Source organism: Convolutriloba macropyga, chromosome 7 (genome assembly GCF_964194025.1).
Source record: "Convolutriloba macropyga chromosome 7, txConMacr16.3, whole genome shotgun sequence".
In the NCBI taxonomy this organism is placed as follows: Eukaryota; Metazoa; Xenacoelomorpha; order Acoela; family Convolutidae; genus Convolutriloba; species Convolutriloba macropyga.
This window is the reverse complement of record NC_134474.1, coordinates 56,033,777-56,057,313: the sequence shown is the minus strand read 5'-3', so window position 1 is coordinate 56,057,313 and position 23,537 is coordinate 56,033,777. Positions and strand designations below refer to the sequence as shown.

The 23,537-nt window shown below is 36.3% G+C and overlaps 2 protein-coding genes across 4 annotated transcripts in view; one reads left to right on the top strand and one right to left on the bottom strand.

Moving 5' to 3' along the window:
* Positions 1 to 3,921: 3,921 nt before the first annotated feature.
* On the top strand, positions 3,922 to 9,226 carry LOC142343172 (uncharacterized). Its single transcript, XM_075394873.1, has 4 exons — positions 3,922 to 4,303; positions 4,891 to 5,094; positions 6,435 to 6,718; positions 7,411 to 9,226. The coding sequence occupies exons 1-4, from the start codon at positions 4,248 to 4,250 to the stop codon at positions 9,126 to 9,128; spliced, it is 2,262 nt and encodes a 753-aa protein (XP_075250988.1). The 5' UTR covers positions 3,922 to 4,247; the 3' UTR covers positions 9,129 to 9,226.
* Positions 9,227 to 15,210: 5,984 nt separating this feature from the next.
* The window catches only part of LOC142342387 (uncharacterized), a 77,532-nt gene continuing 69,205 nt past the window's right edge, over positions 15,211 to 23,537 (bottom strand). For 2 of the 3 annotated variants that reach the window (XM_075393702.1, XM_075393704.1), the window contains exons 8-9: positions 17,352 to 17,581; positions 15,211 to 15,712 (exon numbers count right to left, since the gene is read on the bottom strand). In XM_075393702.1, coding sequence (XP_075249817.1) covers positions 15,496 to 15,712; positions 17,352 to 17,581 — 447 coding nt within the window. In that variant the 3' untranslated portion in view covers positions 15,211 to 15,495. Of the gene's footprint in view, positions 15,713 to 16,839; positions 16,875 to 17,351; positions 17,582 to 23,537 lie in introns of all 3 variants that reach the window. The other variant, XM_075393703.1, reaches the window with a different exon arrangement.

Below are 23,537 nucleotides of genomic sequence, written 5' to 3'. Positions count from 1 at the left end.
CAGTAAAGCTAATGTAAAATTGAAGAACTCCATAAAAGTTTTACAATCAAAAAAATGTTGTCTTAAGATATGGTATGCTTTCAAGTTTGTTCAATTATGGCTAGGCTTCCATTTGTGCTAAGAGATGTGAGAGAAATATTGTGAATAAATTGTAATCTTGTGTTAGTTTATTTTACTGCGAAATCTTGATTGATTGAGTTCATCAACTTTACTTTGGCATTTCTGGTAAGTGGATGTCTTGTTTCGTCTGGTTTTCGTAACTAGGCGAAAACACTAGTGTTGGGGATCAATGGTGTAAAAAGACGACTTTAATTCTGAGTAGCATTGCCTCAAAAATTGATTTTTTGTTCCGACCCTCTTGAGGGGGGAGGAACTATATACTCAACTGGGTTTTTTTTTGTTCCGTGAATTTTCGCCGCTCGATATATTCATCGTAGAGAGTTGAGACTGGTATCATTAGAAAGCTCGTCCAGCGTAGAATATGGAATTAAAAAGATTTTTTTAATTTTCGTTTTCTGCAGGGAGTTAACGAGGCTTAAACTTCTGAGAAAAGAAGAGTGAATTCACGTTGTTTTTATTCACATTTTCCGGAATTTTTGCCTAAATTTTCGTCAATTTTGCTAAAATTTGTTATAATTTTTAAGAATAGTGTCGTTGATTTTATTTTTGAAGACGAACAAGCATTTTTGATTGTTTTGATTTAATTTTTTGGTCAAAAAATCTGGATAAACATTTCAAAATTTAGCCTTTTTCATCAACAACAGCACGAAATAAGCTACTTTAGTCCACTTTGATTAAATTTGCCTACAGTACACCCCCAAACAACACTCATACAATCTTTGTAGACTCAGAGGGGGGCTATTTCTACTTCAGAGTCCGCACAGAGTGCCTTGTAGTTAAAACTTTGCCGTTTTTTGCTAACTTTACTCGTTGATTATCAAAAATGCAAAATTTATTTTGAGTTTCAACTTCGAAATTATCTATATCTACACCATTCGAAAAATCAATTGTTCTTAACGGACAATAAGTATTAACAGGGGTAGTTTTGGGCCATTCTTGGACTGTTACAATCCAAAAAAAATCGGGTTGTAATCAGTCGGTCTTTTTTTTTTTAAAAAAAGACTTTTTTTTAATAATAAAGAACAGAACATATCAAATCAAAGCTCAGGAGTGATAGGTCCAACCAATTCGCTTGCTAAACAGCTCCAGGCTAATGCATTTAGTTTTTTAATTGAAAGTTTATGGTCCTTTCTTTTTTAAAAATAATTGACTTTTCAATAAATAATGGCTTAATTAACTTTTCCTCTATTTTTTTTCTTAATTTGTTCAACTTCCAGCTTAGTGTCAGCAAAAAAAGACTGCTTCTTCTTTCTACTGAGTTAACATTTATTCTCGGTTGCAGTTTTAAGCCTGAAATTATTGTTTTCTGGCTTTGATACTACAAGATTTTAGATTTTTGTTTGTTTTGATAATTGCCAGTTTTTCACGTTTTCTAATTTTGTCACATTATCACATTATTGACAGTTCTCATGTCACCTTAATAGCATTCAAATTAAAGCACAATTGAACATATTAAAATCCTGAAAGATATAAATCATCGTTTTAATGGCCTCGACGCCTCTTTCTTGAAGAAATCAATTGAATTTTTTAATTTTGTCTTAACTGTCATTTATACTTTGTCGTTTCGGTCGTATGAAATTTCCTGTATAGTGATAGCTTTCATTGGCTTTTCATGGAGGAATAGAAAAACCGATATTCTGATATTAGCAGATAGCTGATGGCTTTTATGACTTTTAAACCCATCGTTTTCCAAAATTAAAAAAAACTTTTTTAACTTCGCAATTTTGTTCTTTTTATGTTTCTTTTTGTTACCTAATCTCGTTAGTTGATTACAGGTCAAATATGACATTATGGGTGTCAAGGGAATAAAAGGGATTGGTGTCCCAAAATCTTTCTTTTAAAGATTTTGTTATGACCTTACTGGCTTCGACACCGCTTTTTCACAAAAAAAAATTAAATTAATTTGATTTTTGTCATATTTGACGTTCTTTTTGTAGATGCAAGAAATATTCTGGATAATTACAGGTCTCGAGGGTTTCCTTTTCATGAAACAACGACGATATTTAAATAGCTCTTTTTGTAATTAATGCCTTTCATGACATTGAATGTAATTTTGTTTCGAAAAAAAAAATTAAAAGTATTACATACTTTAGCACTTCGCTTTTTTGTCTACTTGTTACCTAGTCTTACTAATGAATGGCCACGTACTAAATTATAGCTGTTTGAAGAAGGCGCAATCAAATATATTTTGAGTGCCAAAATTTGGCTTGACGGTTTTGACAGCGTTTTCTGGTAAGTTTCAATTGAAATTTTGTTTGTTCTTTGTTGTTCTTTTTAGCCGCTCTAAAAAATGAATAAGGTCAGGTCCTAATGCCCTTCTATAGAAGCAGTGGTAATCGCAAATTTGTGGTAATATTAATTTATTCCTAATGGTATTTATTACTTTGAAGTTAATTGTTTCAAAAAAATAAGTTAATTTTTTTTACTTTTCTGTTTTTGTTCTTTTTTGTATAATTGTTACCAAACCTTTTTATGGACTGGTCGCATATGTTTTCTGGTGATTTATAAGTTATTTTTGTTTAGTTTCAGGTTTATCTGACGGTATGTTGACTTTGTTATTAAATTTAGTTTTTAAGAGGGACATAAATTTTTTGATGTAATTAATGTTTGTTGTTGTTGTTGTTGTTTGATTTGACATATTACAGCAATCTAATGCATCAATTTTTACTCCACTGAGTTATTTGTTTTGGAGGTTATCTTATCGTTCATACAGAATTTTTTGAAAAAGACTTGGGCTTTTTTGGGATTCGCAAAAAATAATTTTTGGGTTTTTCTATCTGTTCCTCATTTGGTAGACAATTATGCCAAAATTGTGGATGGGCGGGGTCGGAACCTTATGTGCCATTGCACATTACCGAGCCGCCTTGTTTCTTTGTAAATTTAGATGGGGGGGCTAACTTACTTTTGCCGTTCAGCCTATAATGAGTCATCATTTGAATCGAGAGCGTTGCATATAGTATGCCTGATAATGCCTTTGAAAAAAATATAATATGCATGATGTTTTTACTGTGAAACTATTCCAGCTAAATATTTTAACTATGCATAAACTATAATTGTCTATAACCAATTCGTTTTTTCGTAGGTTTATGGCGTCTTTTCCGGGATCTCTTCCATTTGTGCCCCCCCAGTACGCTATGCTCCGCACAATTACACAGCACGTGTTATTTTACATGGTCGATCTATTCTCTTCCCCCCCAGTGTTTTTTATGACCCCCAGTTACAAATTATATGTTTTTATATAGCTTATTACTGTGTAAGAAAATAGCACGTGTGCCTGGGGGTCATAAAGGATTTATGCTCACTAAGCTAGGGGGGGGGGGGGGGGGGGGAAACAGAATAGATCCTACATGGTATATCATTATGTAAAATATGGCACGTGCGTCTGGGGGAGCAAATAATATGCCCCAACCAAGCTGGGGGGGGGCACAAACGGAAAAAATCCTTTTTTCCATTATGGTGTCTTAACATAATCGGGGGCGAAAATTTTGTGGGGAGGCTATAAGGGGGAGGCTATTTTCGAAACAACCCATTATTTTCAGGAATACGTCTACTAAAAATTATAGCTCCCCCCCCCCCATCTTAGAGGTCAGATAATATATAACCCCCCCCCCCCCCCCCCCCAATAACGGGGGGCTGTAAATATACCATGATGGGGACTGCAATTTCATGGGGGGGGGCAATAATGGGGAAAGACCCTTTAAGCTTATTTGGTCACAAAGGCGGCGACAGGTGACAACTCTATACAGATTTCATTGAATGTTTTTGCTTTAGTATTTCATTTTTTGTCGGAAATAATCTGATTCATTGGTTCACTAAGAATACAGATTGCTTCACGTGCGTTTTTATGTGTTCACGATTTAGTATGTTCGTTTCAACGCATCTGCGTTTAAATTGAACATTCATCTTATGTTTTTGTATTATTTGTTCAGCAAAATGCACCTACAATGCTTAAAATGATTAAGGAAGCGCTTTTCATTTCAAAAACAATTTTACAACAATAAAACTACAGACACTGCTGTCATTACAAAGCAGTTTTGGCCGCCTTCAATGGATTCGAGCATAATCGTAATTTGACACAATTACAATTCTTTCAATATTTACTGAAAACATTGTCATTTTTTCGCAATATGGGAGCAATTCTGAGCACTCCCGGAATTGACAGTTTGGGGACACATAAATTCAGGTTCTTTCCCAATCCAGCCCTTCAATACTTACCTAATGAGTTCAAGGGTTTTGTTAACTAGACACTACAAGTCTTTTCCTTTGCAGCCCCTGCACTGTATTATAGCCCTCCATTGTGGAGTATGTACTGTAATTGAAGATATACGTTATACGACCACATACTTTAATTGACCACTAAGCTGGGGGGGGGGGGGGGGTATTAGCGAGGGGAACATGCTCAAAACTTACTCCCTTTCCTCTGGTGCGGTACAGAATGACATTTAGAATTGACAACTTTTTGATAATAATAGTAAACATAACTTGTAATGGCTGCACCCCCTCTTATTAGTACAAACCAATATCAACCCAAACACGTTTTAGTTGGTTCATATAATATACTGCACAAAAACTCGCGGGGAAGGAAACAGTTGCGTTCTCTAATTAAGTATAGACTATCTGTAATATAGTCAGGACTGTAAATGGCCATACTTTCCTCCTCATTAAAGATTTCTTGGGGGAGGGGGATGCAGGGTGGCTTTGGAGGGTCGAGCTATTAATTTCTTGCTCTTGGGCCAGGATATGGGAAACAGCCCCCCGCACATAATTTAGCCACAAAGGAAGCCAACGAGAGACAATAGCCGAGTGCGTCTCTGTCGACTTCCGAAGGGTTCTTCGTTCGTCCAAATTCCGACCAGGTGGTAACTTGGCCCAATGGAGGGAAACGCTACACGCTTTAGTTGCCCTCTACAACACGTGTTTGCCGAACATCACTCCTGAGTTACTCTACTCAACGGTTTGTTCACGCGATGCAAGGTCGGACCCTTTCCATTTCGGACTTTTATAGTTAAAAAATTTCAGCAACATTTTAAAGAAAAATTACAACTTGAAAAAAAAAGAGTTTAAAAAATAATTGCACATTAATTTTTACAAAACTAACACCTAAAACAGCGCAGCAAAACGAGTGTATAAAAAACGGGTCTCCGGTCTTTCCCATTATAGTCCCCCCTCCCCGCCCAGGAAACTATACTCGTTGACAAAAGTAAACACACAAAATACAATTTTACATAGTAAAGTGCCTGTATTTGAAGTCAATTTTAGTCATTATAATATTGGCGGTTTCTTCTCAGTTTTATATCAATCGATGTACATTCATCAGAAGTTTATTAGATCATAATTCAGAAAAAACTGACCGGCCTGCTTACAGAAAAAAACCGGATCGAATTTGACCAGTTTTCTGTAAGCAGCCATAAGTTGTTTTAAATGTGAAATCTGTTCAATGATTATGCCTCCATCAGTTCAAGCAAAAATTTGCATTGTGAAATCCACAATTTAATTATCACGTTGAACAGATTTCACATGGAAAACTTATGGCTGCTTACAGAAAACTGGTCAAATTCGATCCGGTTTTTTCTGTAAGTAGGCAGGTCAGTTTTCCTGAATTAAGATCTACTAAACTTCTGATGAATGTACATCGATTGATATAAAACTAAAAAGAAACCACCAATATTATGTTGACTAAAATTGACTTCAAATACAGGCACTTTACTATGTAAAATTGTATTTTGTGCTTTCACTTTTGTCAACGAGTGTATAGCCCCCGTTTGGTATGTTTACCATGATTGGGGGGCTATAGGTTACTCGATCACTGAGGAAAGACCCAAAACAAACGAAAAATTAAAAAAATTTAAGCAGAGAAGGGTTGATTTTTGAAAGATATGCAATGAAATCGATTAAAAGTAAACGTTGCCCCCTGAGCTCGGCGCAAATCTTACAAAAAATATCGCAGTCAACGCTGAAAGATGCTAAAATATTTTTCTCACCACTCTCACCGCTTATCTTACATTTATTTTTCTGTAAAATCTTGCCGTGGGGATCTTAGCTATTAATGCTCTCACATTACCCTATACGTTTTGATACACCCCCTAGTTACACAGCACGTGCCATAGTTAAATGTACACAGCCGTAAATAGTAATTCATCATATAAAGTTTTTATACATACTCTTGGGGGTCGCCTCATCTTTAATAGCCGCACGACTACAAAAAAATTTTTTGTTTTGCAAAGATCTGATAATTTTTGGAAACGAAATGTTCAAAAACTAATAGTACATTGGCAGTGGCCAGGGTAGTAGTCCGAAATGGGAAATTATTAAAGGTCTCTGATGCTGGTAATGTCACCGGAGGCGGCCTTAGAAGACCTCTGTTTCCGATACGGTGCGCGGAGTCTTATAGAAGACATCACTCTAGAATCTAACATCGTCTCTTCCACGAGTGCCAGTCCGTGGATAACTTCCGAAAAACATGGAGAACCCAATCTGAGGGGAACTGGGGATGTTGAGTTGTCCAATGTGGATACTAGCTCCGAAGATTGCAAAACAGCTGCTGATGGTGATCAAGTTGTGGCAACACCTTCGAGTCTCAAAAATGATGAGGAAGAAGGGAATTGTTTATTAATTCTACCCCTGTTAAAAATTTTCTAGGACAGCTCCGAACGGTTATCTTACAAGATCAACATTCGTCGTACAAGAAACTTACAAGATAACCATGCCTTCTGTCCTCGGGTTAAAAATTAACTGATTATAACTGCTAATTACCCTATCAAACAAAACTCGCAAGATTTTTCCAAACATGCAAGATTAAGTTTTTCTTTACATAATTTGTGATGCCTTAACACGATCTTTTAAAGCTGACTTACATAACAACTTTTGAAACTATTTGATAAGATTCTGGTGATATGCATAATTTATTGAAACACATGCAATCTTCTCGCAAGTTCTTACATAACATGACGTTATCAAGAATGTTATCAAGTTCCTATCGAGGTACATCAAGTTTCGCTGAACTGTATGGACTAAAACATAAGCAATACAACCACGGGTTGCCGATAGTGAACGGGTGGTTTAATAGCACATATTTATAACTTTTTTCCGGGAAATTTTAATTGACAATAGCTTTTACTATAGCTTTTAAGTTAAGTTTCCCACCCCACCTGTTTCCCAATCCTCGCCTTTGTGGCAAAAAAAAATCAATTCAATCAAATGAGTGTCAAATGATGGGAAAATTCAGTCAATAGGTGTCTTTGTCAGTCAAGTTTTAAAAAAAGGTGAGAATTAAGACAAATTCTACTCCAGTACTAAGTGCCCGAAAGAGTCCGAGAAAATCTGAAGTTGACAACGATTGGCAACAAGTAGAGTACACGGAAGAGGAAGAGGAAGCAGCACAAGAAGTGTGTCCAAACTGCCGAAAGAGCAAATATGCCACAGTGTTCAGTGACGAAAGCGACGACAGCAGTGAGAGCGAAGACGGCCAATCAGATAGTGACACGTCATCAGATGGAAACAGTAGCGAAGACGAAGATCAATACGTTGCCGGATCCGACTCTTTCCTCGAATCAGTCCATAATAGGAAAACATTACGTAATCATTACATCGACAATCATGTCGCTTTGAGTGTTGACAATATTGGAATTGAAAACCGGCTATTTGCTTCGGTTACGTTTGAAAAACGAGTTCTAAACGAGGAACGCATTTCATATTTAACAGTTCTGAGCGTCCGAAAACGGTTTCGAGGGTTAAAATTGGGTCAATTTTTAGTACAACTTGTTATTAAATTAGCGGGTTGTTCGGACCCGTTAGTCGTGTTAGCCGACGACGATGCTGTAGAATTTTTCCAGAAACAGGGTTTCATAAATGACCCTATGATATGCTGTAGGTACGACGAATTAAAGAAAGAGGGCTCCTGGACTAACTGTACTGTTATGGTCAAACTGCCGAAACCCATTCCCGAAGCGCAAATTGGTTCTGAAGATTTAGCAATTGACAATATTGAAGAAATTGTGAACAAAAAAGTTGAGAAGTGGCAAAAGGAGGCTTTGAATTTGTACCAACAGCAAGTTGCGTTAATAACTCAACTGAAAAAGGAAATTATAAGCGGGCGTGAAAAAATGAAAGAGCAGCAAAACTTAATCAAAGTTCTTACGGAAGATTTAAGTAAGCATTACGCAAACGGCGAAAACAGTCGAAACGCATCAACATCAAAAATTGTGGATATTGCCAGAAATGACATGAGCTTGGTCGAATCTCAAATAGAGAAACTGAATTTGGAATCAGTGATAAAAGAGTTTGAGCAAATAGCAACTGGTCGAAAATCGGAAGCTGTTTCAAGTCGTGGTGATATTTCGAATGAGTATATTGTTGTGACACCGGTTTCTGGTCAGCCGTCTGAAAAGTTCCACGTCGAGTTGGAACCTGAAATCTCAGTAATTGAAGAAAACCAAAATGAAGACTCCTTTCTCGAAAACCAGGAAGCAGATTTTGATAAAGTTCTTGAAATGTTCAATTGTAGCTTGAAAAGTTCTAATGCTCAGTTATTTTATAAGATCAAAGTCATCAATATTCACGCAATAAAATCTCAACAACACTTCAAAACTGATAAAAATGATCAAAATTGGGTTCAAATGTTTTACAGCGGAAGTTTGCTCTCGCCTTCTGACTTGAATAGCATTCGAGATAAAGGTCGCTTTACCAATTTTAACTTCACGTACGGTGATTATGGAATTGGCCTGTATTTTTCACGATTCTCAGAAGTTTCGGTCAAGTTTTCCAAAGTGAATTGCGCAATTGTGGCTTTGGTTAATCCTGGCAATCAAAACTCGACGTTGAAAGCCGATTCGTCTCGTCGAAGTGCGGGTGAGAACTTTGACTCGCTGTTGACGCCGGGACGACTTAGCGAACTAGCTTCACCACGTGATAAAACTGGGGATAGTTTCAAGGAAAGATGTCAAGAACTGATAGTATTTGATATAAAAAGAGCGATACCTCAATATGTCATTGAGTATATCACAACTTAGATTTCATTGAAAAGATACCCAGTTCATGGAAAGTACTTTGATCCCAAATTTTGAGTTGAACGTAATAAAAATCAGATACCAAGGGATTCTTGTTATGATTGATATTTTTTGAGAATTGATTTTCAGCTAACCAAAAATTTTAAGTGGACAGATAAAAAATAGAGGAAACGAAACCAACGATGGCAGACCAATTGAAACCATATTAATATTACCATATATAGTATTATTAATAGCCGCCTTCATCTTCTCAGCCGGCTATTATAGCGCTCCTTTTTTACAATTCAAAGAATTTGAATTGTATTGGGGTGCTGTCTTTTTACAATTCAAAGAATTTGAATTGTATTGGAGCGCTGTCTTTCTTACGACTCGAAGAGGAGTATTGGAGAAGTCCTATTTTTAAATCAATTTTATTGGAGTGATTTTTGAAGCGGGAAATGAAACGCGTGATAAAATTTGGAGTGATTTTGGGGCTGAACAAAAGTTAAGAGCGGAGCGAAAAGAGTGCTTTTTGTTCATACCGCTGTTTTTGAGAGAGCGAGAAATTGATGTGTGCAGAAATTTTCCCTAAGCGAGCGAAATTTTTTTGTTCACGTCCGGCTTTTAAAAGCAGATTTTTTGCAACTTTTGATGATTATGAGGTTTGATTATGATATTGTATTAGTTTTAGGCTTGTTTTGATAAGAATTGAAGGTTTCAAATAGTTAATTCTGAGTTTAATGCTAATTTGGAGAGTTTTGATCAGTTTTGCTATTTTTAGACGAAATTTAATGATTTTTGCCTGTTTTTTGTATTAATGCTCTCAGTGGGATTTGAATAGAAGCTTGTTAATTAACGAATATTCTGGTACCAATTGACTAAAGTTTCATTGGTGTAAAAGATTCTTTTTCTGAAAATTGACAGAAAAATTGAGAAATTTTAAACCATTTTTCTTATTTTTTTTTCAGTTTTTCTTTTTTTAGTCTTAGACAAATTTATCAGCCTATTATGACTTGTTCAATATTTTGCGAGATTTTCATTGCACTAACTGGAAAGGAATTTTACTGGGCTTTATGTTTCCTTGTACTATTAAAAAGAACTCATTAAGTTTTTCTAAATTTTTATTCAATTTGTTTTAGAATGCCGTTTCCATTCTTCCTTAAGTTTTTTTATGGCGTTCTTGGATGTTCAGGGTTCACAATAGTTGTTCTAGTTGTGTAGTCAAAAGTATGGGCAATTTTCTCCTTCGAGTCGTTTCCGGAATTCTTCCGGCTATGTTTTTTTAGATCTGCTCACACATTTTCAGGCTTTTTGAAGTCAAATTGGAGTAGCGATTTTGGTCACGCCGCAACAGGAAATGGAGCGAAAAAACGAGTGGTTTTGCGGCGTGAACATTTTTCGCTCTAATTTTAAAGTAGAGTGAGAAAACGGTGTTTGAACAAAAATTCGGTTTCTCGGTAGTGGTTTTTTGTTCACATGCCTCAATTCCATTCTGATTTGTACTGTTTTTTTCGATTTCTTGAATCGGAATTTTTTCTAGATCGTTTTCCCAATACATTCAAAGCTCAATCTAGGCCTAGATTTTTGTTTGAATTAAAATTTCATTTCTCGCTAGTAGTTTTTTTTGTACACATGCTGCATTTTGACATTGATTTTCTGTTTTTTTTTATCTTTTTTTTATCTGATTTTTTTAAAAAATATTTTCTCAATTAATTCATTGTCTATTCTAGGTCTAGTTTTTTCTGTTTAGTCAATGAAATTTCTTTGAATTGTACGTCAGGACTTGTCCTGCTATGTTTTTGATCTGTTCACACATTTTCATGATTTTTGAAGTCAAATTGGAGTAGTGATTTTTGTAACGCCGAAACAGGAAGTAGAGCGAAAAAGGAAGTGGTTTAGCGGCGTGAAATTTTTGCGCTCTAATTTTAAAATAGAGTGAGAAAACAATGTTTGAACAAATATTCGCTTTCTCGCTTGTGGTTTTTTGTTCAAATGCGGCAATTTCACTTTGATTTTTACAGTTTTTTCAATTTTTTGTATCAGTTTTTTTAATCTAAATGGTTTTCCCAATCCATTCATAGTCCGTCTTTGGTCTATTTTGCTGTTTAGTCAATGAAAGTTCTTTGAATTTTACGTCAGGACTTGTCCTGCTATGTTTTTTAACTTCGTCGAACTTTTTTTTCGCTTTAATCAATTTGCCGCTTTTTTGACATTTTGCGTGAAATCTTTCGACTTCTCTAGGCTAATTGCACCCTTCTGTCGATCAGCTCAAAGTCCTTTTAAACAGCAGCCGCTCAACAAAACAATTCAAAATGAAGAGAGTCAGTATAAAAAAAATCAAAGTCAGAAATAGAAACGGGATAAACCGATAAAGCCCATTTTTCGATGCCCGGTACTTGAACTTTGTTATCATAAGTTTTAGTTACTATCTATAATGCTTATTGGTATTGATACTAGACCCTCTAGCCTCTCAGTGAGAGAATGGGGTATGTTCAATTACAAAATGACATCAAAATAAATCGCACTTAAAAACGTTTTTATACAAAAATCAATTTTTGTTGATATTTTCTTTTCTTTCAATCCCAATAAAATTATGGGAATCAACGGCGGCTATTTTCCGGCAATTCAATCTGCCGTGTATGTTTATATCTGCGAATCTGTAAGCTGAGTGGAGCTATATTGCGGTGCTCTTGGTTTTATACGACTCGAAGAGGACTACTGAGATTTTACAGGTTTTTTTTAGCTGACCCAAGTTTGTTCGTGACTTGAATTTTACTTTTGTTTTCAAACATTGACTTCTACTTTGTCAGGATGACTTCTGTTTTCGAACATTAGATTTGTAGCTCAGTTATATCCCAAAGAAATTAGGAACTTCTGGTAATACTCCAGATCAAAAAGGCATTTGATAAAGTTTTTTCCCGTAACAGGCCCTTTTCCCTATTAAAACTACAGACACCCTCTCCCCACTTCCCCACTTAACCCCCCACGTCCCCATCTACCTCCCCAATCTCCCCTCCCCTACCCCACCCCACCTAACACATTCTCGTTTTTTTTAAAACATTGTCTATAGTTTCATTAGGCTATTAATTCCTTCGTTATTTCTTTTCTTTGATATTTCCTTCTATAAGTAAGGTTAGGTTTGTAAATGTATCGTTTCCGGTATTCTTCTGGCTACGTCGTTTTTTGTTTTGTCGTCTGACGCTCATTTTCGTTTTACATTTGTTCTAGAACATTCTGTCGCTTCACGTTTTCGTCATTTTTTCAAACTTGATTCTTGCTTTGTGGGTGACCTAAATTGCGTGCATTCATAAAATATTTCTGTTGCTTAAAACAAGAAATTAAAGATGATGTGCAACAAGGGGACTGGTAACCGGGTGTGGTTAATAGTTCTGATAATCAATCCAGGGATAGGGGTTCCAATCTCTGCGTTGTGAAAACTTTTTGCGCACACAATTGTTTTCAATGATAGAGTTAGAATTTTGATTGAAAGTTTTTTTTTAGTGGCGGGGGCATTTTTTTCCAACTCATTATTGTATCGGTTTTTATCGGTATTTTATTTCACGCAAATTTATTTCGCAGCTATGCCGGCTGTGTTTCTAACGGCAAGCATGTTTTAGTGACCTATTTCAACGCGAGCAGGCCGTCAAATTACTCTAACATCAATTTTACGCAATTTATTTGATGTAGTTTTATAGGTTTCTTACGGTGCAATTTTTGACGCACTAAAGGTCTTCATAATTTGGTGTAAGCTTTTAATTTCGCTCAGCGAAGTTTGAGACAAATTTTGTAGTCATTTGTCTTTTTTATGCACGATTTGGCTTGGCTTTTCTTTCTTTCAATTGACACTAAGTTACGTTAAATTTTGAGCTCAGCGTAATCTAAATTGCCCTCTCATTCGGAGGTATAGACAGCTGAACTCAATTGAGACAGTTTTAAATTGAAAATAATGGTTTTCCCATTATGCCCATACAAATAAATAGCGACCTTTATGGCACAGTTACCATGATTGAGGGGCGGCCGCTATAGATCTTATCACAACTAAGCGTTGGGAGAGCTAAAATGGGAACAAAGACAATTATATGTGCCAAAAATTCTCTAATTTAAACTGTTACCTGCTGTGAAAAAACAATGTTGATTTAAGCACCTGGTTGCAAACTTACTGCTTGTACAGCTACCAGCTGTACTAGAGCGATTCGTTCGGCCCTAGTAGGTTAATTATGAAATTTCGAGGCCAAATTTTGGGGGGCAAATCCGACAAAATTTTGATTTCTTTATTCAGTTTACATCATAAAAAGAGCCTGAAAAGGTGAGGAAAACACTTAATTATCATCAATGCATTATGATTTTTTAAATGATTGATGTGCATCAAACATTCATCAAATTTGTTTTGATAGCTAGTTTTCTTTTTTCTGTAAGAACTCAGCTTAATGAATAAGCAGGCGAATTCGCAGGTACTTTAGGCAGTTGAAAAGACAAACATTCCAGCAAAAATTAATGCTACATTCAATTAAAGCCCTATCAAATTACTCATGGTTTGTTAAAACTCTTAGTCAGAAACATTTATTAGTACCTGATTTTCAAACAAGAAATGAAAGTCTAACTCGAACTACCTGACTACCACCAAATCGTTATCGCTACGTAAGATTGAATTACTGGAGAAATTTGAAAATTCGTTGGATTCATTTTAATTGGTTTGGCCAAAATTCTTTTGGCATAAAGTATTCGACCAAAGTTATACACATTCAAAAAACTTTCTATGACCTCAAAATTTACGGTGCAAAATTTTTGGCATTAAAAACTGCTTTCATTTTGTTGACATTCTGATCTAAAGCAAAAAATACTCAAATTTGTTATGCGAATTCACGTGACTAGCAGTAGAAATAGTTTGAAAAACTATCTAAAATCAGTGAAAAATTGTGGGGTTTTATTTTTCTTATCCTGACCTACAAAACAATTAAAGCTGAAATCATTCTGGAGCTGTAAACTACTGGTTACTGTGTTTTGATCCTGTAAAAGCACTTGGCAATTGTACAGCCAAGTTAAATTATATAAAATTTTCCTATATAAAAAAAACTTTGTTCAAATTTCAAAAATAATTTTTTATTAGCTTCAACGATGCATAGCCTAATTTCAAATTGGTTTCATTTTGGCCGAATTAAAACTAAAATTGAGTTAGAAACCTGAAAGTTGGAATCAAATTTAAAAATTTTTGCAAAATATTATTGCTTAATTAGTCAAATTAATTAAGGTCGTTGTTGATAGACAGTTAACTACTGAGGACTGAACCTCAATTTAGTTTGGACCTTTGTTTTGTACTTGGGTTATCAACAGATACGCTTTGAATAATTAACAAATGTATTTGATATATTTATTGAAACAAATTGCTGAAGAACACCAATGCTGAACCATTTTTCATTTTGACTAACTGCGTATCAAGTATCGCAATGGTAATCTACAGCATAGCTGAGAAAAAAGTTCACAGAAGTTAACTGCGAAAACCTAATATACCGACAGATTTTAGACCTCTGAAACTAATTGGGTTGATTTGCCATTGTTCCTGAAGTGTTGGGGGCAGATTTTTGAAACCGCTCTTCGCACCAATAATTTATCTGCAAATCAGTTTCGGTGAATTTAATACTTAGGTTTTAGTAAGCCGAAAGGTGTCCTTAATGCCCTCTGGGATTCAACTGTTTATACAGTTTTTGAGGACGAAAAGTCAAAAGTACGAGACAAAAATTCGGTCAAACAAAAAATTGCTTAAAAAAGATTGCACATAATTGACTAAATTCCTACAATTTTGTTTTAGAGGAATTAATTAGTCAACACAGTCAACTTTTAAAAGCCCGAACAAAAATCGAAAAGAGATACAGAATTAATAATATCGGTACCAAAATTAGTGCTAGTAATTGAAATGTAAAAAGAGATGTTTCGCAATACGGTGCCGCAAACTTTTTCATCATCCAGCAAAAGAAGATTTATTTTAAAAATATCAATAAAAATTTTTCGGCTGTGGCTGAAAAATGCAATTTTTTGTCGAAATCTACAGCCTCTGCCAGGTTTTTCAAGATTATTTATCAACGTCGTGCTTCTCTTTAAAAAAGCAGTGATGATTTGAACATTGCAATTTTTATTTTGCGAGACATAAAAGCATCTATAACAAACAAATATAGTACTATATTTGTGGTAATGGAGCGCACAAAAACAAACACGCTCAAAGTTTCATCAAGATTTCGTTCAGACACGATTTCACGAAAATCAAGCAATACAATCTGGCCTCAAGCTCATCTTGTTTTATTTTTTTAGTCTTCTCGTCAAACTTCTCTATTCCACTGCATAAAGCTGAGGGGCCGTCTCTAGAAGTATTTTCGTGTGATATAGAGTAGAAGTCTTTTCAGCGCCAAAACGTAGACTGTCCTATTCCCGCCTTTCCCTCTATTTTCTTCCATAGGAATTCACTGCTTCCCTGTGCTTGTGGATAGAGGTGTTGTTTGTAGTTGTGTGAGCCATTTTGAATTACATGCACGTGGGGCAGGGGAGGTCGCTGTCCCACAACTTGGGGTCTGTACTCGCATGTGATCGTGTCTCGATAGCTGCTCGCAACCTTGTACCTGTCAACAATTCATTTTTTTAAATTTTATATTGTACCTTTTAATTAAAAGTCTCCGTTTTTCGATTAACCCCAGATTTGGAATCTACCCAACTAAATGCTATAATACTTCATAAGATAAACCCCTTATCGGATGTGGAGTTATAACCCTTACATCTATAATTAAATTGCAATAATTTTCGGGTAGAATTTCAAATTGGTATTGAGCTGCGCAGAGACTCCGGCATTTTACGTAACACTAACAGAACTATCAAGTAGCCTTAGTTACAACTGAGAATGAGACAGCGTCCATAAATTTTTCATTTAACTGAGCCGCTCTTCCTTGTTATAGATAATTTGCATTAAAAACCTGAGGGTTTCCAGAAACTTCTTTTCATTGACGTACGTCATATAAAAAATAAAGTTTCCTCGACCATTTAAGCTAAAGGTTTCATTATAAGGACACTTTCTATCTGCAAGTTGGCAAAATTAAAGACGAGTAAATTAACTCTAATTAGTAAACATTTCAAATCGGAATTCGCTGACTTTTTAATCTCTGCAAGCTGACAGCAAAAAAATGTTGCCTGTTGCTTAACGTTCGGTAACTCCAGCATTAGCCTCCTCCTGGATCAAATGGCAAAATATTTAGATATAAATAAAACTGTTAACGAAATTCAATTTAATTTTCAAAACAAAAGTCGTTCTGGGTACAATAATTGCCCTTACGGAGCGATTAAATCATTACAATAGGGAAAAAGAAAGAGTTCAAGCAATTTTTTAGTTACAGCAAAAAGTTTTAATTCTTAGATGTTTTCACAGAAATAATTGGAAAACATGGTTTTAGAGATATTGTAGAATTTTCATGAATTTGTTTCGAAGAAGTAGTAAACAGTGCTTTAAAAAATGAAATAATTAATCAGGCTGGACGGTAATAAGCCATGGTTTCACGCAACTGCTCAAGGACCACTAGTTATTATACATGGACCACTGTTCTAGGATTTCAGTGAAACAATAAGGAAGAACTCGCAGCTTATACGGCAAATCTATGTCTTGAAAAGATGTACAGTATAGTTTTCCAACAATATATGAAAGAAAACAAATAACTCCAAATGAAGGTAGAGTTAATGGTTTTCAAAAAAGATAAGTTACCAATTGTAAATTGTCTTGCATTCAGCAGTCACTCACTGAAACACGTTTTGAATGCAGGTATTTGGGTGTTAATCTTAACACATAATTGACACATCAAAAACAACTCTAAAAAGTTATTAGTAGAATGACCTTAGCCATTAGATCATAATAATTGGTACACCATCAAACAACTTTAAAGCCTAGAATAATTTTTTTAGAACAAACCTTCATCATTAAATAGATTCTTCGATTCGTCTCCAACAAACAAATGCATATGACGACAAATAATTCAAAATATTCAAAACATTTAAATTGATGTAAATAAACATGCATATGATTTTTTCACACAACATCAAGACAACTTCAAGAAAAACTGAGAGGTTCCAAGTATTGGGTCCCCAATCCAGGCCTTAGCCTCTCTCTGTCAACATTTAGCCTTTGAAAAATCTCTGAAGAAGTTCTGATGGATTTTGGGAGTTCGGTAAGGATTATTGATTATACTACAGTCGTTACTTCAGTTAAGTTTTTCTAACCTATCAGCTGAGAGTGGTCTGTTGCCTTGTCTGTTCAAATGCTTCAACTGTTGATACGCCTCTTGCCACGTTGTGCTCCTGGGTGTTCTAGTTAGAATCATCTCCCCACTCTGAGGCACCACAAAGTGCGCCCCTCCTGGTCGAGAATCGAACGCCATTGAGGGCATTTCACCTCGTTCGGGTGACATCAGAGTTAGGGGTTGGGGCTTGTGATTAGTATCACTTTTAACCTGCATTGTATTGAATAGAATGTACTCCAATAATTAATAAATGAAATCAGTGTGGCAATCTCAGTACATGAGAGACAGCATTTTAAATCCCATATTCTTTAAGTCTGTCATTTGCCCTTTGTTGAAAAAAAATATCCTAGTAGAAAACAGAATGATCATGTTATGCGTTATGTAAGGCGAAGTTGAGCTATATTGAATCAAAACAATTAAACAAGCGCACGGTAGCAAAATGGGTGTTGCATATTGTATTGAGAGGTTTATGTGCCTCATGTTTCGAAAAAAAGACCCCTAGATATAAAGATTTGAGGAATCGTGGAACACTTGGTTCTTCATCTTCAAGGGATCCACATGCCCCACAGTCAATTTTGAACACAATATAGTCTGAACATAAAAAATTGCTACTGCACGATAGTCTGAACATCGAAGCAAAAAAATTCCGTGCCTTCATATCGAGACTATTGTTCCATCAAATTTAATTATATCAAGGCTATAGAGCGTTTGAAATTCCTTATTTCCAGTCAACCGTGCTTTCAAAATTGTCTATGTCCGGGCTTTCGTGCGTTCAAAATTGCTTATATTCAGACTTTCGTGACTTCAAAAATGTCTATCCAGACTTTGGTGCATTCAAAATTGCCTGTGTCCAAACTTAAGCCTTCAAAATTGACCTTGTCCAGTCTATCGTAAGTTCAAGTTTGCTTATGTTCAAAAATTAGTGCGTTCAAATTTTTCTATGGTTAGACTTTCGTGCGTTCAAATTCGCCTATATTATATTCAAACCTTCAATCATTCAAATTTATCTCTGTCCGGACTATGATGCTTTGAAGTTTGTCCTTGTTCAGACTTTCGTGGCTTAAAATTTCCTCTGTCTAGACTTTCGTGCTATCAAATTCGTCTAAGTTGGGATTTTCGTGCATTCAAATTTTTCTATGTCCAGAATATAGTGCATTCAAAAATCATCTATGGCTAGTCTTTCGTGCGTTCAAATTTACCAATGTTCCTAAACTCAAAATTCAAACTTTCGTAAATTCAAAGTTATTTATGTCCTGACCATCGTGAATTCAAATTTGTCTATGTTCAGACTATTATTGTCGTGGTCGATAACACGGGTCAAAGAATTCAAAAAGTTGAAATTTAATTTACATTTTGAACTAAAAATATACAAAATTAGCTTGTATTTATATTAGTTATCTATGCGAAAATACACAGAAAAAAAATAGATTAGCTAAAAATATTATACATGATTGGCATGTGAATAGATCTTAACTCCGAATCCCGGAGGTGATTTTCTATTTTCATCAACACTTCATGAGAATCAAATATGGCTTGGGTACAATCGAGTTCATTAGTTGGAGGTCGGTGGATGTTAGAATCAGATTTCTGTTGGTGGGAGAATTTACTTCTGACATATGATTGATAGGTCAAAAAGATAATGATAGCGCCAAATCAAAATTAGAATTGAGTTTAGTTATGTGGCCATTACTTATCGACACAGCAATAAAGTTCGTCAGGTAAGTTCTTTTTTCATTCTTTGAAACTTAAATGAAGAAAATTTCTTGATGTTTCTTTGAAACATCACATCCTCCCTCCTTTTAAGCAAGTTTGTGGGTATAGGTTCTCCAAATCTGTCGGGTTGTTTTCTGTTTCTTGTTGATGTTCGTGAAGCCTCTGAGGTTTCGGGTTGTTGGTGCTTTGCAGACGATGTGGTTGCAGAAGATTCATCTTGAAGTGAAGATCCCAATCTGTGCTCTGAAGTTGTTGTTCCGATTGAGATATGGTCTCCTCCACTGCTGGTTCAGTTTTCACATTGTCTCGCAATTTGGTTGTCACTCACTAGAATAGTTCGTTCCGAGTTTCGGGCTGTATGAAAGATGTGTTCAAGCCCTTCTTGATGATGACGGTAGCAGGAACTGCATTTGTACTTTCGTTGGCCATGAATAGAATGGGTTCACACAAGTCGAAATCTGCCATTGCTGGTAGTCTTACTCTGCGTCCCAACAAGAGTTCAACTGGAGTTTTGCTCCTCGTCTTTGAAGTGTGGCGATGTGTCATCAGTGCACTTTGCAGGAATGCTCCAAATGACACATTAAGGTAGGGACTCTACGCTTGAAGTGCCCGCTTCACTGTCTGAACTGCTCTTTCAGCTAGTCCATTAGCTCTTGGATGATAGACGGGTGATTCCATTTTCTTCATTCCCAGTGATTCACACCACTGTTTAAGGTCACAACTTACAATATCAGGACTATTATCAGATACTAAAGTTTTTGGTATTCCGAATCTTGGAAATATTTGACTAAGATATATTTTAACTGTTTCTGATGTTCTATTTCCCGCGGGGCGGCTTCTATTCAACCAGAACCTGCGTCAACAATTACTGAGATATTGCCTTGGTCCTTAACATAACCCCAGTCCATGTGGAGCCGTTTCCAAACCTCGGCTTCTGGCCACGTAGAGACTGTTTTTCCCAGGCTAGGCCTGTTCAATTTACAATTCTTACCTTTACTAACAAAGTGTTGAACGTCCTGGGTAATGCCAGGCCACCATGCTATCATTCTGACTGATGTCTCAGTTGCATTCTTCCCGGGATGTATCTCATGCGCTTTTGCCAAACCCAACTGTCGTAGTTTGGGTGGAGTGAAAGGAACAAAACCTCTGAAGATGATTCCATTATGTAAGGTTAGTGCATCTTTTTGTTGTTCGAATCCTTTTTCCGCTTCTAAAAATTTTTTTCCAATTGCCGCTTTTGACTCGTTTCATTATGTCCTGGAAGAGTCTGTTTGTTTCAATTTCAGTTTTGATTTCTTCTTGGGTCACCAAATCACTCTGGGTGAAGTAGAATATATTGATTGCGAAGCACACTCGATCGTTGTCCGATTCGTCTTCGTCAAAATCCATTCTGCTCAAAGCATCTGTATGGGGTATCTGCTCTCCTGGCGTGTGCTTCAACTCAGTCGAAACTCATTAGAGCTATTGCCCATCTGGTGATCCTCGCTGATGCTGTCTTCGGGATCTCCTTGTCTGGTGCAAAGAGATATTTGAGTGGTTTGTGGTCAGTCTGTAGGGTAAATTGTCTTACAAGAAAGAATTGTTTCAGTCTTGTGACCACAAACACAATTGCCAGTGCTTCCCGCTCTATGTTCGAGTAGTTAGTTTTGCTCAGCTGGAGTCAATTTTCTTGATACATATATGACTGGATGTCCTTCTTGCGAAAGAACCCCGCCAATAGCTTTTTCAGAGGCCTCAGTATTAACTGTTGCTTCTTTTTTGTAGACTATATGGTTGTACCAGTGGGTTAGCACATAATTGATTTTTTATGTCTTCAAAGGCTTTTTGATGCGTTTTGCCCCATGGGAAATTGCTATTTCTCATGTTATTTAGGGGTAGCATTTTTGTTGCAAAATCAGGAATATTTCTTCCGTAAAAATTGGCTAGCCCAACAAACGATTCGAGTTGTTTATTGTTAGTCGGTGCTTTTGCATTTTTTATTTTTTCAAAATGTGTGGGATCTGGTGCCATTCCTTCCTTTGAAATGGAGTATACCAAAAAACTAACGCTATTGACTGGGTTTGAGTTAGATTTTTTCTCATTAATAGTAAAATTTTTCTCACGTAGTCGACTCTTGACTGCAAGCATTCTCTTGTCGGAATACTCCTTGGTAGTTCCATACACCAATACATCGTCTTGAAAGATCACAACACCTTTGATTCCTTTGAGTGTTGATTCGATGCAATTCTGGAAGGTTGAAGAAGAGTTTTTCAATCCCTGAGGTAGTCGGCTCATCTTGAACAATCACTGAGATGTATTGATTGTGCATATATCTTTTGCTTCTTCGTCAAGTTCAATTTGATAGTAGGCATCTGAGAGGTCAATTGTGGCAAAGTATGAGGCCCCATGTAGGTTGTGGAAGATCGTCTCCATGTCTGGTGTTGTGTAGTCCTCATCCATCACCTTGCCATTGATGTGCACTTTCAAGTCCACGCAAAGCCTCAGTTCTCCACTCTTCTTCCTCTGCCACACCACTGGAGATAAATTAGTGACTCCTCAGGTTGTACCGGTTCAAGGATGCCTTGTCTGACCATTTGTTCCAGCTTCTCTGTGACCTTGTCTTGAAGAGGTAGAGGTAATTTTCTGGCTTTGCAGAACATTGTATGTGTTCCTGGTATCAGCTTCACATGAGCTTTGTAACCCTTCACAGCAGGTGGGTGCTCAGCTGTGATGTGGTTCACACCGTGCTTGGGTAGAGGGTCTCTGCCAAGTAGTCCAAATTCTTTACCAGACTGCAAAACTGCAAGTTGTTTTTGCGTGAGCCTGCTTCCGTTCCACTCAGCGTCACAAGTAAGTGATCCCAGAAGCGTTAATTGACGACCATTATAAGCTTCAAGATGTCTTATCTTACCGTCCAACTGAGGTTTACCAAGCTCAGTCCATATTTTTGATGATATCAATGTGCTATCTGCACCTGTGTCTACCTGCATTTTTACTTTGCGGTTTTTTGTTGAGATATATTCCAATGTCACAGACATGCTAAAGATTTGTTCTTTAGTATAAAACATTCCCATCTCCAATGCTGGAGATGCTTGCTCTGAAGAAACATTTTCTTCTTCGCAAGAGTTATTCTGTTTATTGTACTTACCTGAATTTGGTTGGGGTTTGCTTCTACACATTTTTGAGAAGTGTCCCACCTTTTCACAGGTGTTTCATTTTTTACTTAGCGCTGGACAGGGTCTACTAGAGTGTGGCTTACCTCCACACCTAGTGCACATGTTGTTGCTTTTATTAGCCGTAAATTTTTCATTTGGTTTTCTAAAGGTCTTTTTGAAGTTGAACCCAACTACTTCTTTCACATTAAAGGGCTTATTACCTGATGAAGAACTTGCAAAAGTCATTGCTTGACTCCTGAACTGTAAGTTCTCGGTCATTTCAGTAACCCACATTGCTGGTTTTGCTTTAATACCGTCTAGTAGTCTAAGTTTTGTTTCAGGGTCCCTCAAACCTGAGATAAACTTTATTTTTACCAACTCCTCTTCGGGTTTGGCCGCTGTTTTCAGTTTTTGAAGTCACAATAGCGTGCTTCCTCTCTAAGATGTGCAAGGAACTCGTCGTCTGACTCCCCTACACCTTGTATTACGGACAGAAATTTAGAATTTTCTGCCGTTACTACTCTTTAGGAGAAATATAATTTTGAATCGCCAATCTGATGTCTTTATACGGAGTGTCTATCAAATTCCAAGGACTCAGTAGGCTCCTAAGTTTAATAATTGCATCTTGCTTGAACATACTAAGGAAGAAATTGGTTACCTGTAAGTCCTGTACAGTACCATCGTTGTTGACCTTGTCCTCTCTCTTCTCTGCGCGACATTTCGCCACAAAAGACATAATCCAAGCAGTAGCTGATTCTGCGTTCTGTAGATCCAAAATTTGTTTGTCTGTAGGTGGTCTGGACACCATTGTTGTGGTCGATAACACGGGTCAAAGAATTCAATAACTTGACTTTTAAATTAAATTTTGAACTAAAAATATACAAAATTAGCTTGTGTTTATAGTAGTTATCTATGCGAAAATATACAGAGAAAATTTAGATTAGCTAAAAATATTATACATGATTGGCATGTGAATAGATCTTAACTCCGATAAGATAATGATAGCGCCAAATCAGAATAAGAATTGAGTTTAGTTATGTGGCCATTACTTATCGACACAGCAATAAAGTTCGTCAGGTAAGTTCTTCTTTCGTTCTTTGAAACTTTAATGAAGAAAACTTCTAAGTTTCTTGATGTTTCTATGTCTAAACTATAGTGCATTCAAAAATCATCTATGGCTAGTCTTTCGTGCGTTCAAATTTACCAATGTTCGTAACTTCAAAATTCAGACTTTCGTAAATTCAAAGTTGTTTATGTCCGGACCATCGTGAATTCAATTTTGTCTATGTTCAGACTATTATGCATTCGAATTCTTCTAT

Excerpts from the sequence above, each read along its gene's own strand:
- LOC142343172 (XM_075394873.1), top strand. The coding sequence starts at position 4,248 with ATGGGAGCAATTCTGAGCACTCCCGGAATTGACAGTTTGGGGACACAT. Across the intron at positions 4,304-4,890 it reads TTGGGGACACATAAATTCAG|CCACAAAGGAAGCCAACGAG; the intron begins GTTCTTTCCCAA and ends CACATAATTTAG. Across the intron at positions 6,719-7,410 it reads CAAAAATGATGAGGAAGAAG|TACTAAGTGCCCGAAAGAGT; the intron begins GGAATTGTTTAT and ends ATTCTACTCCAG.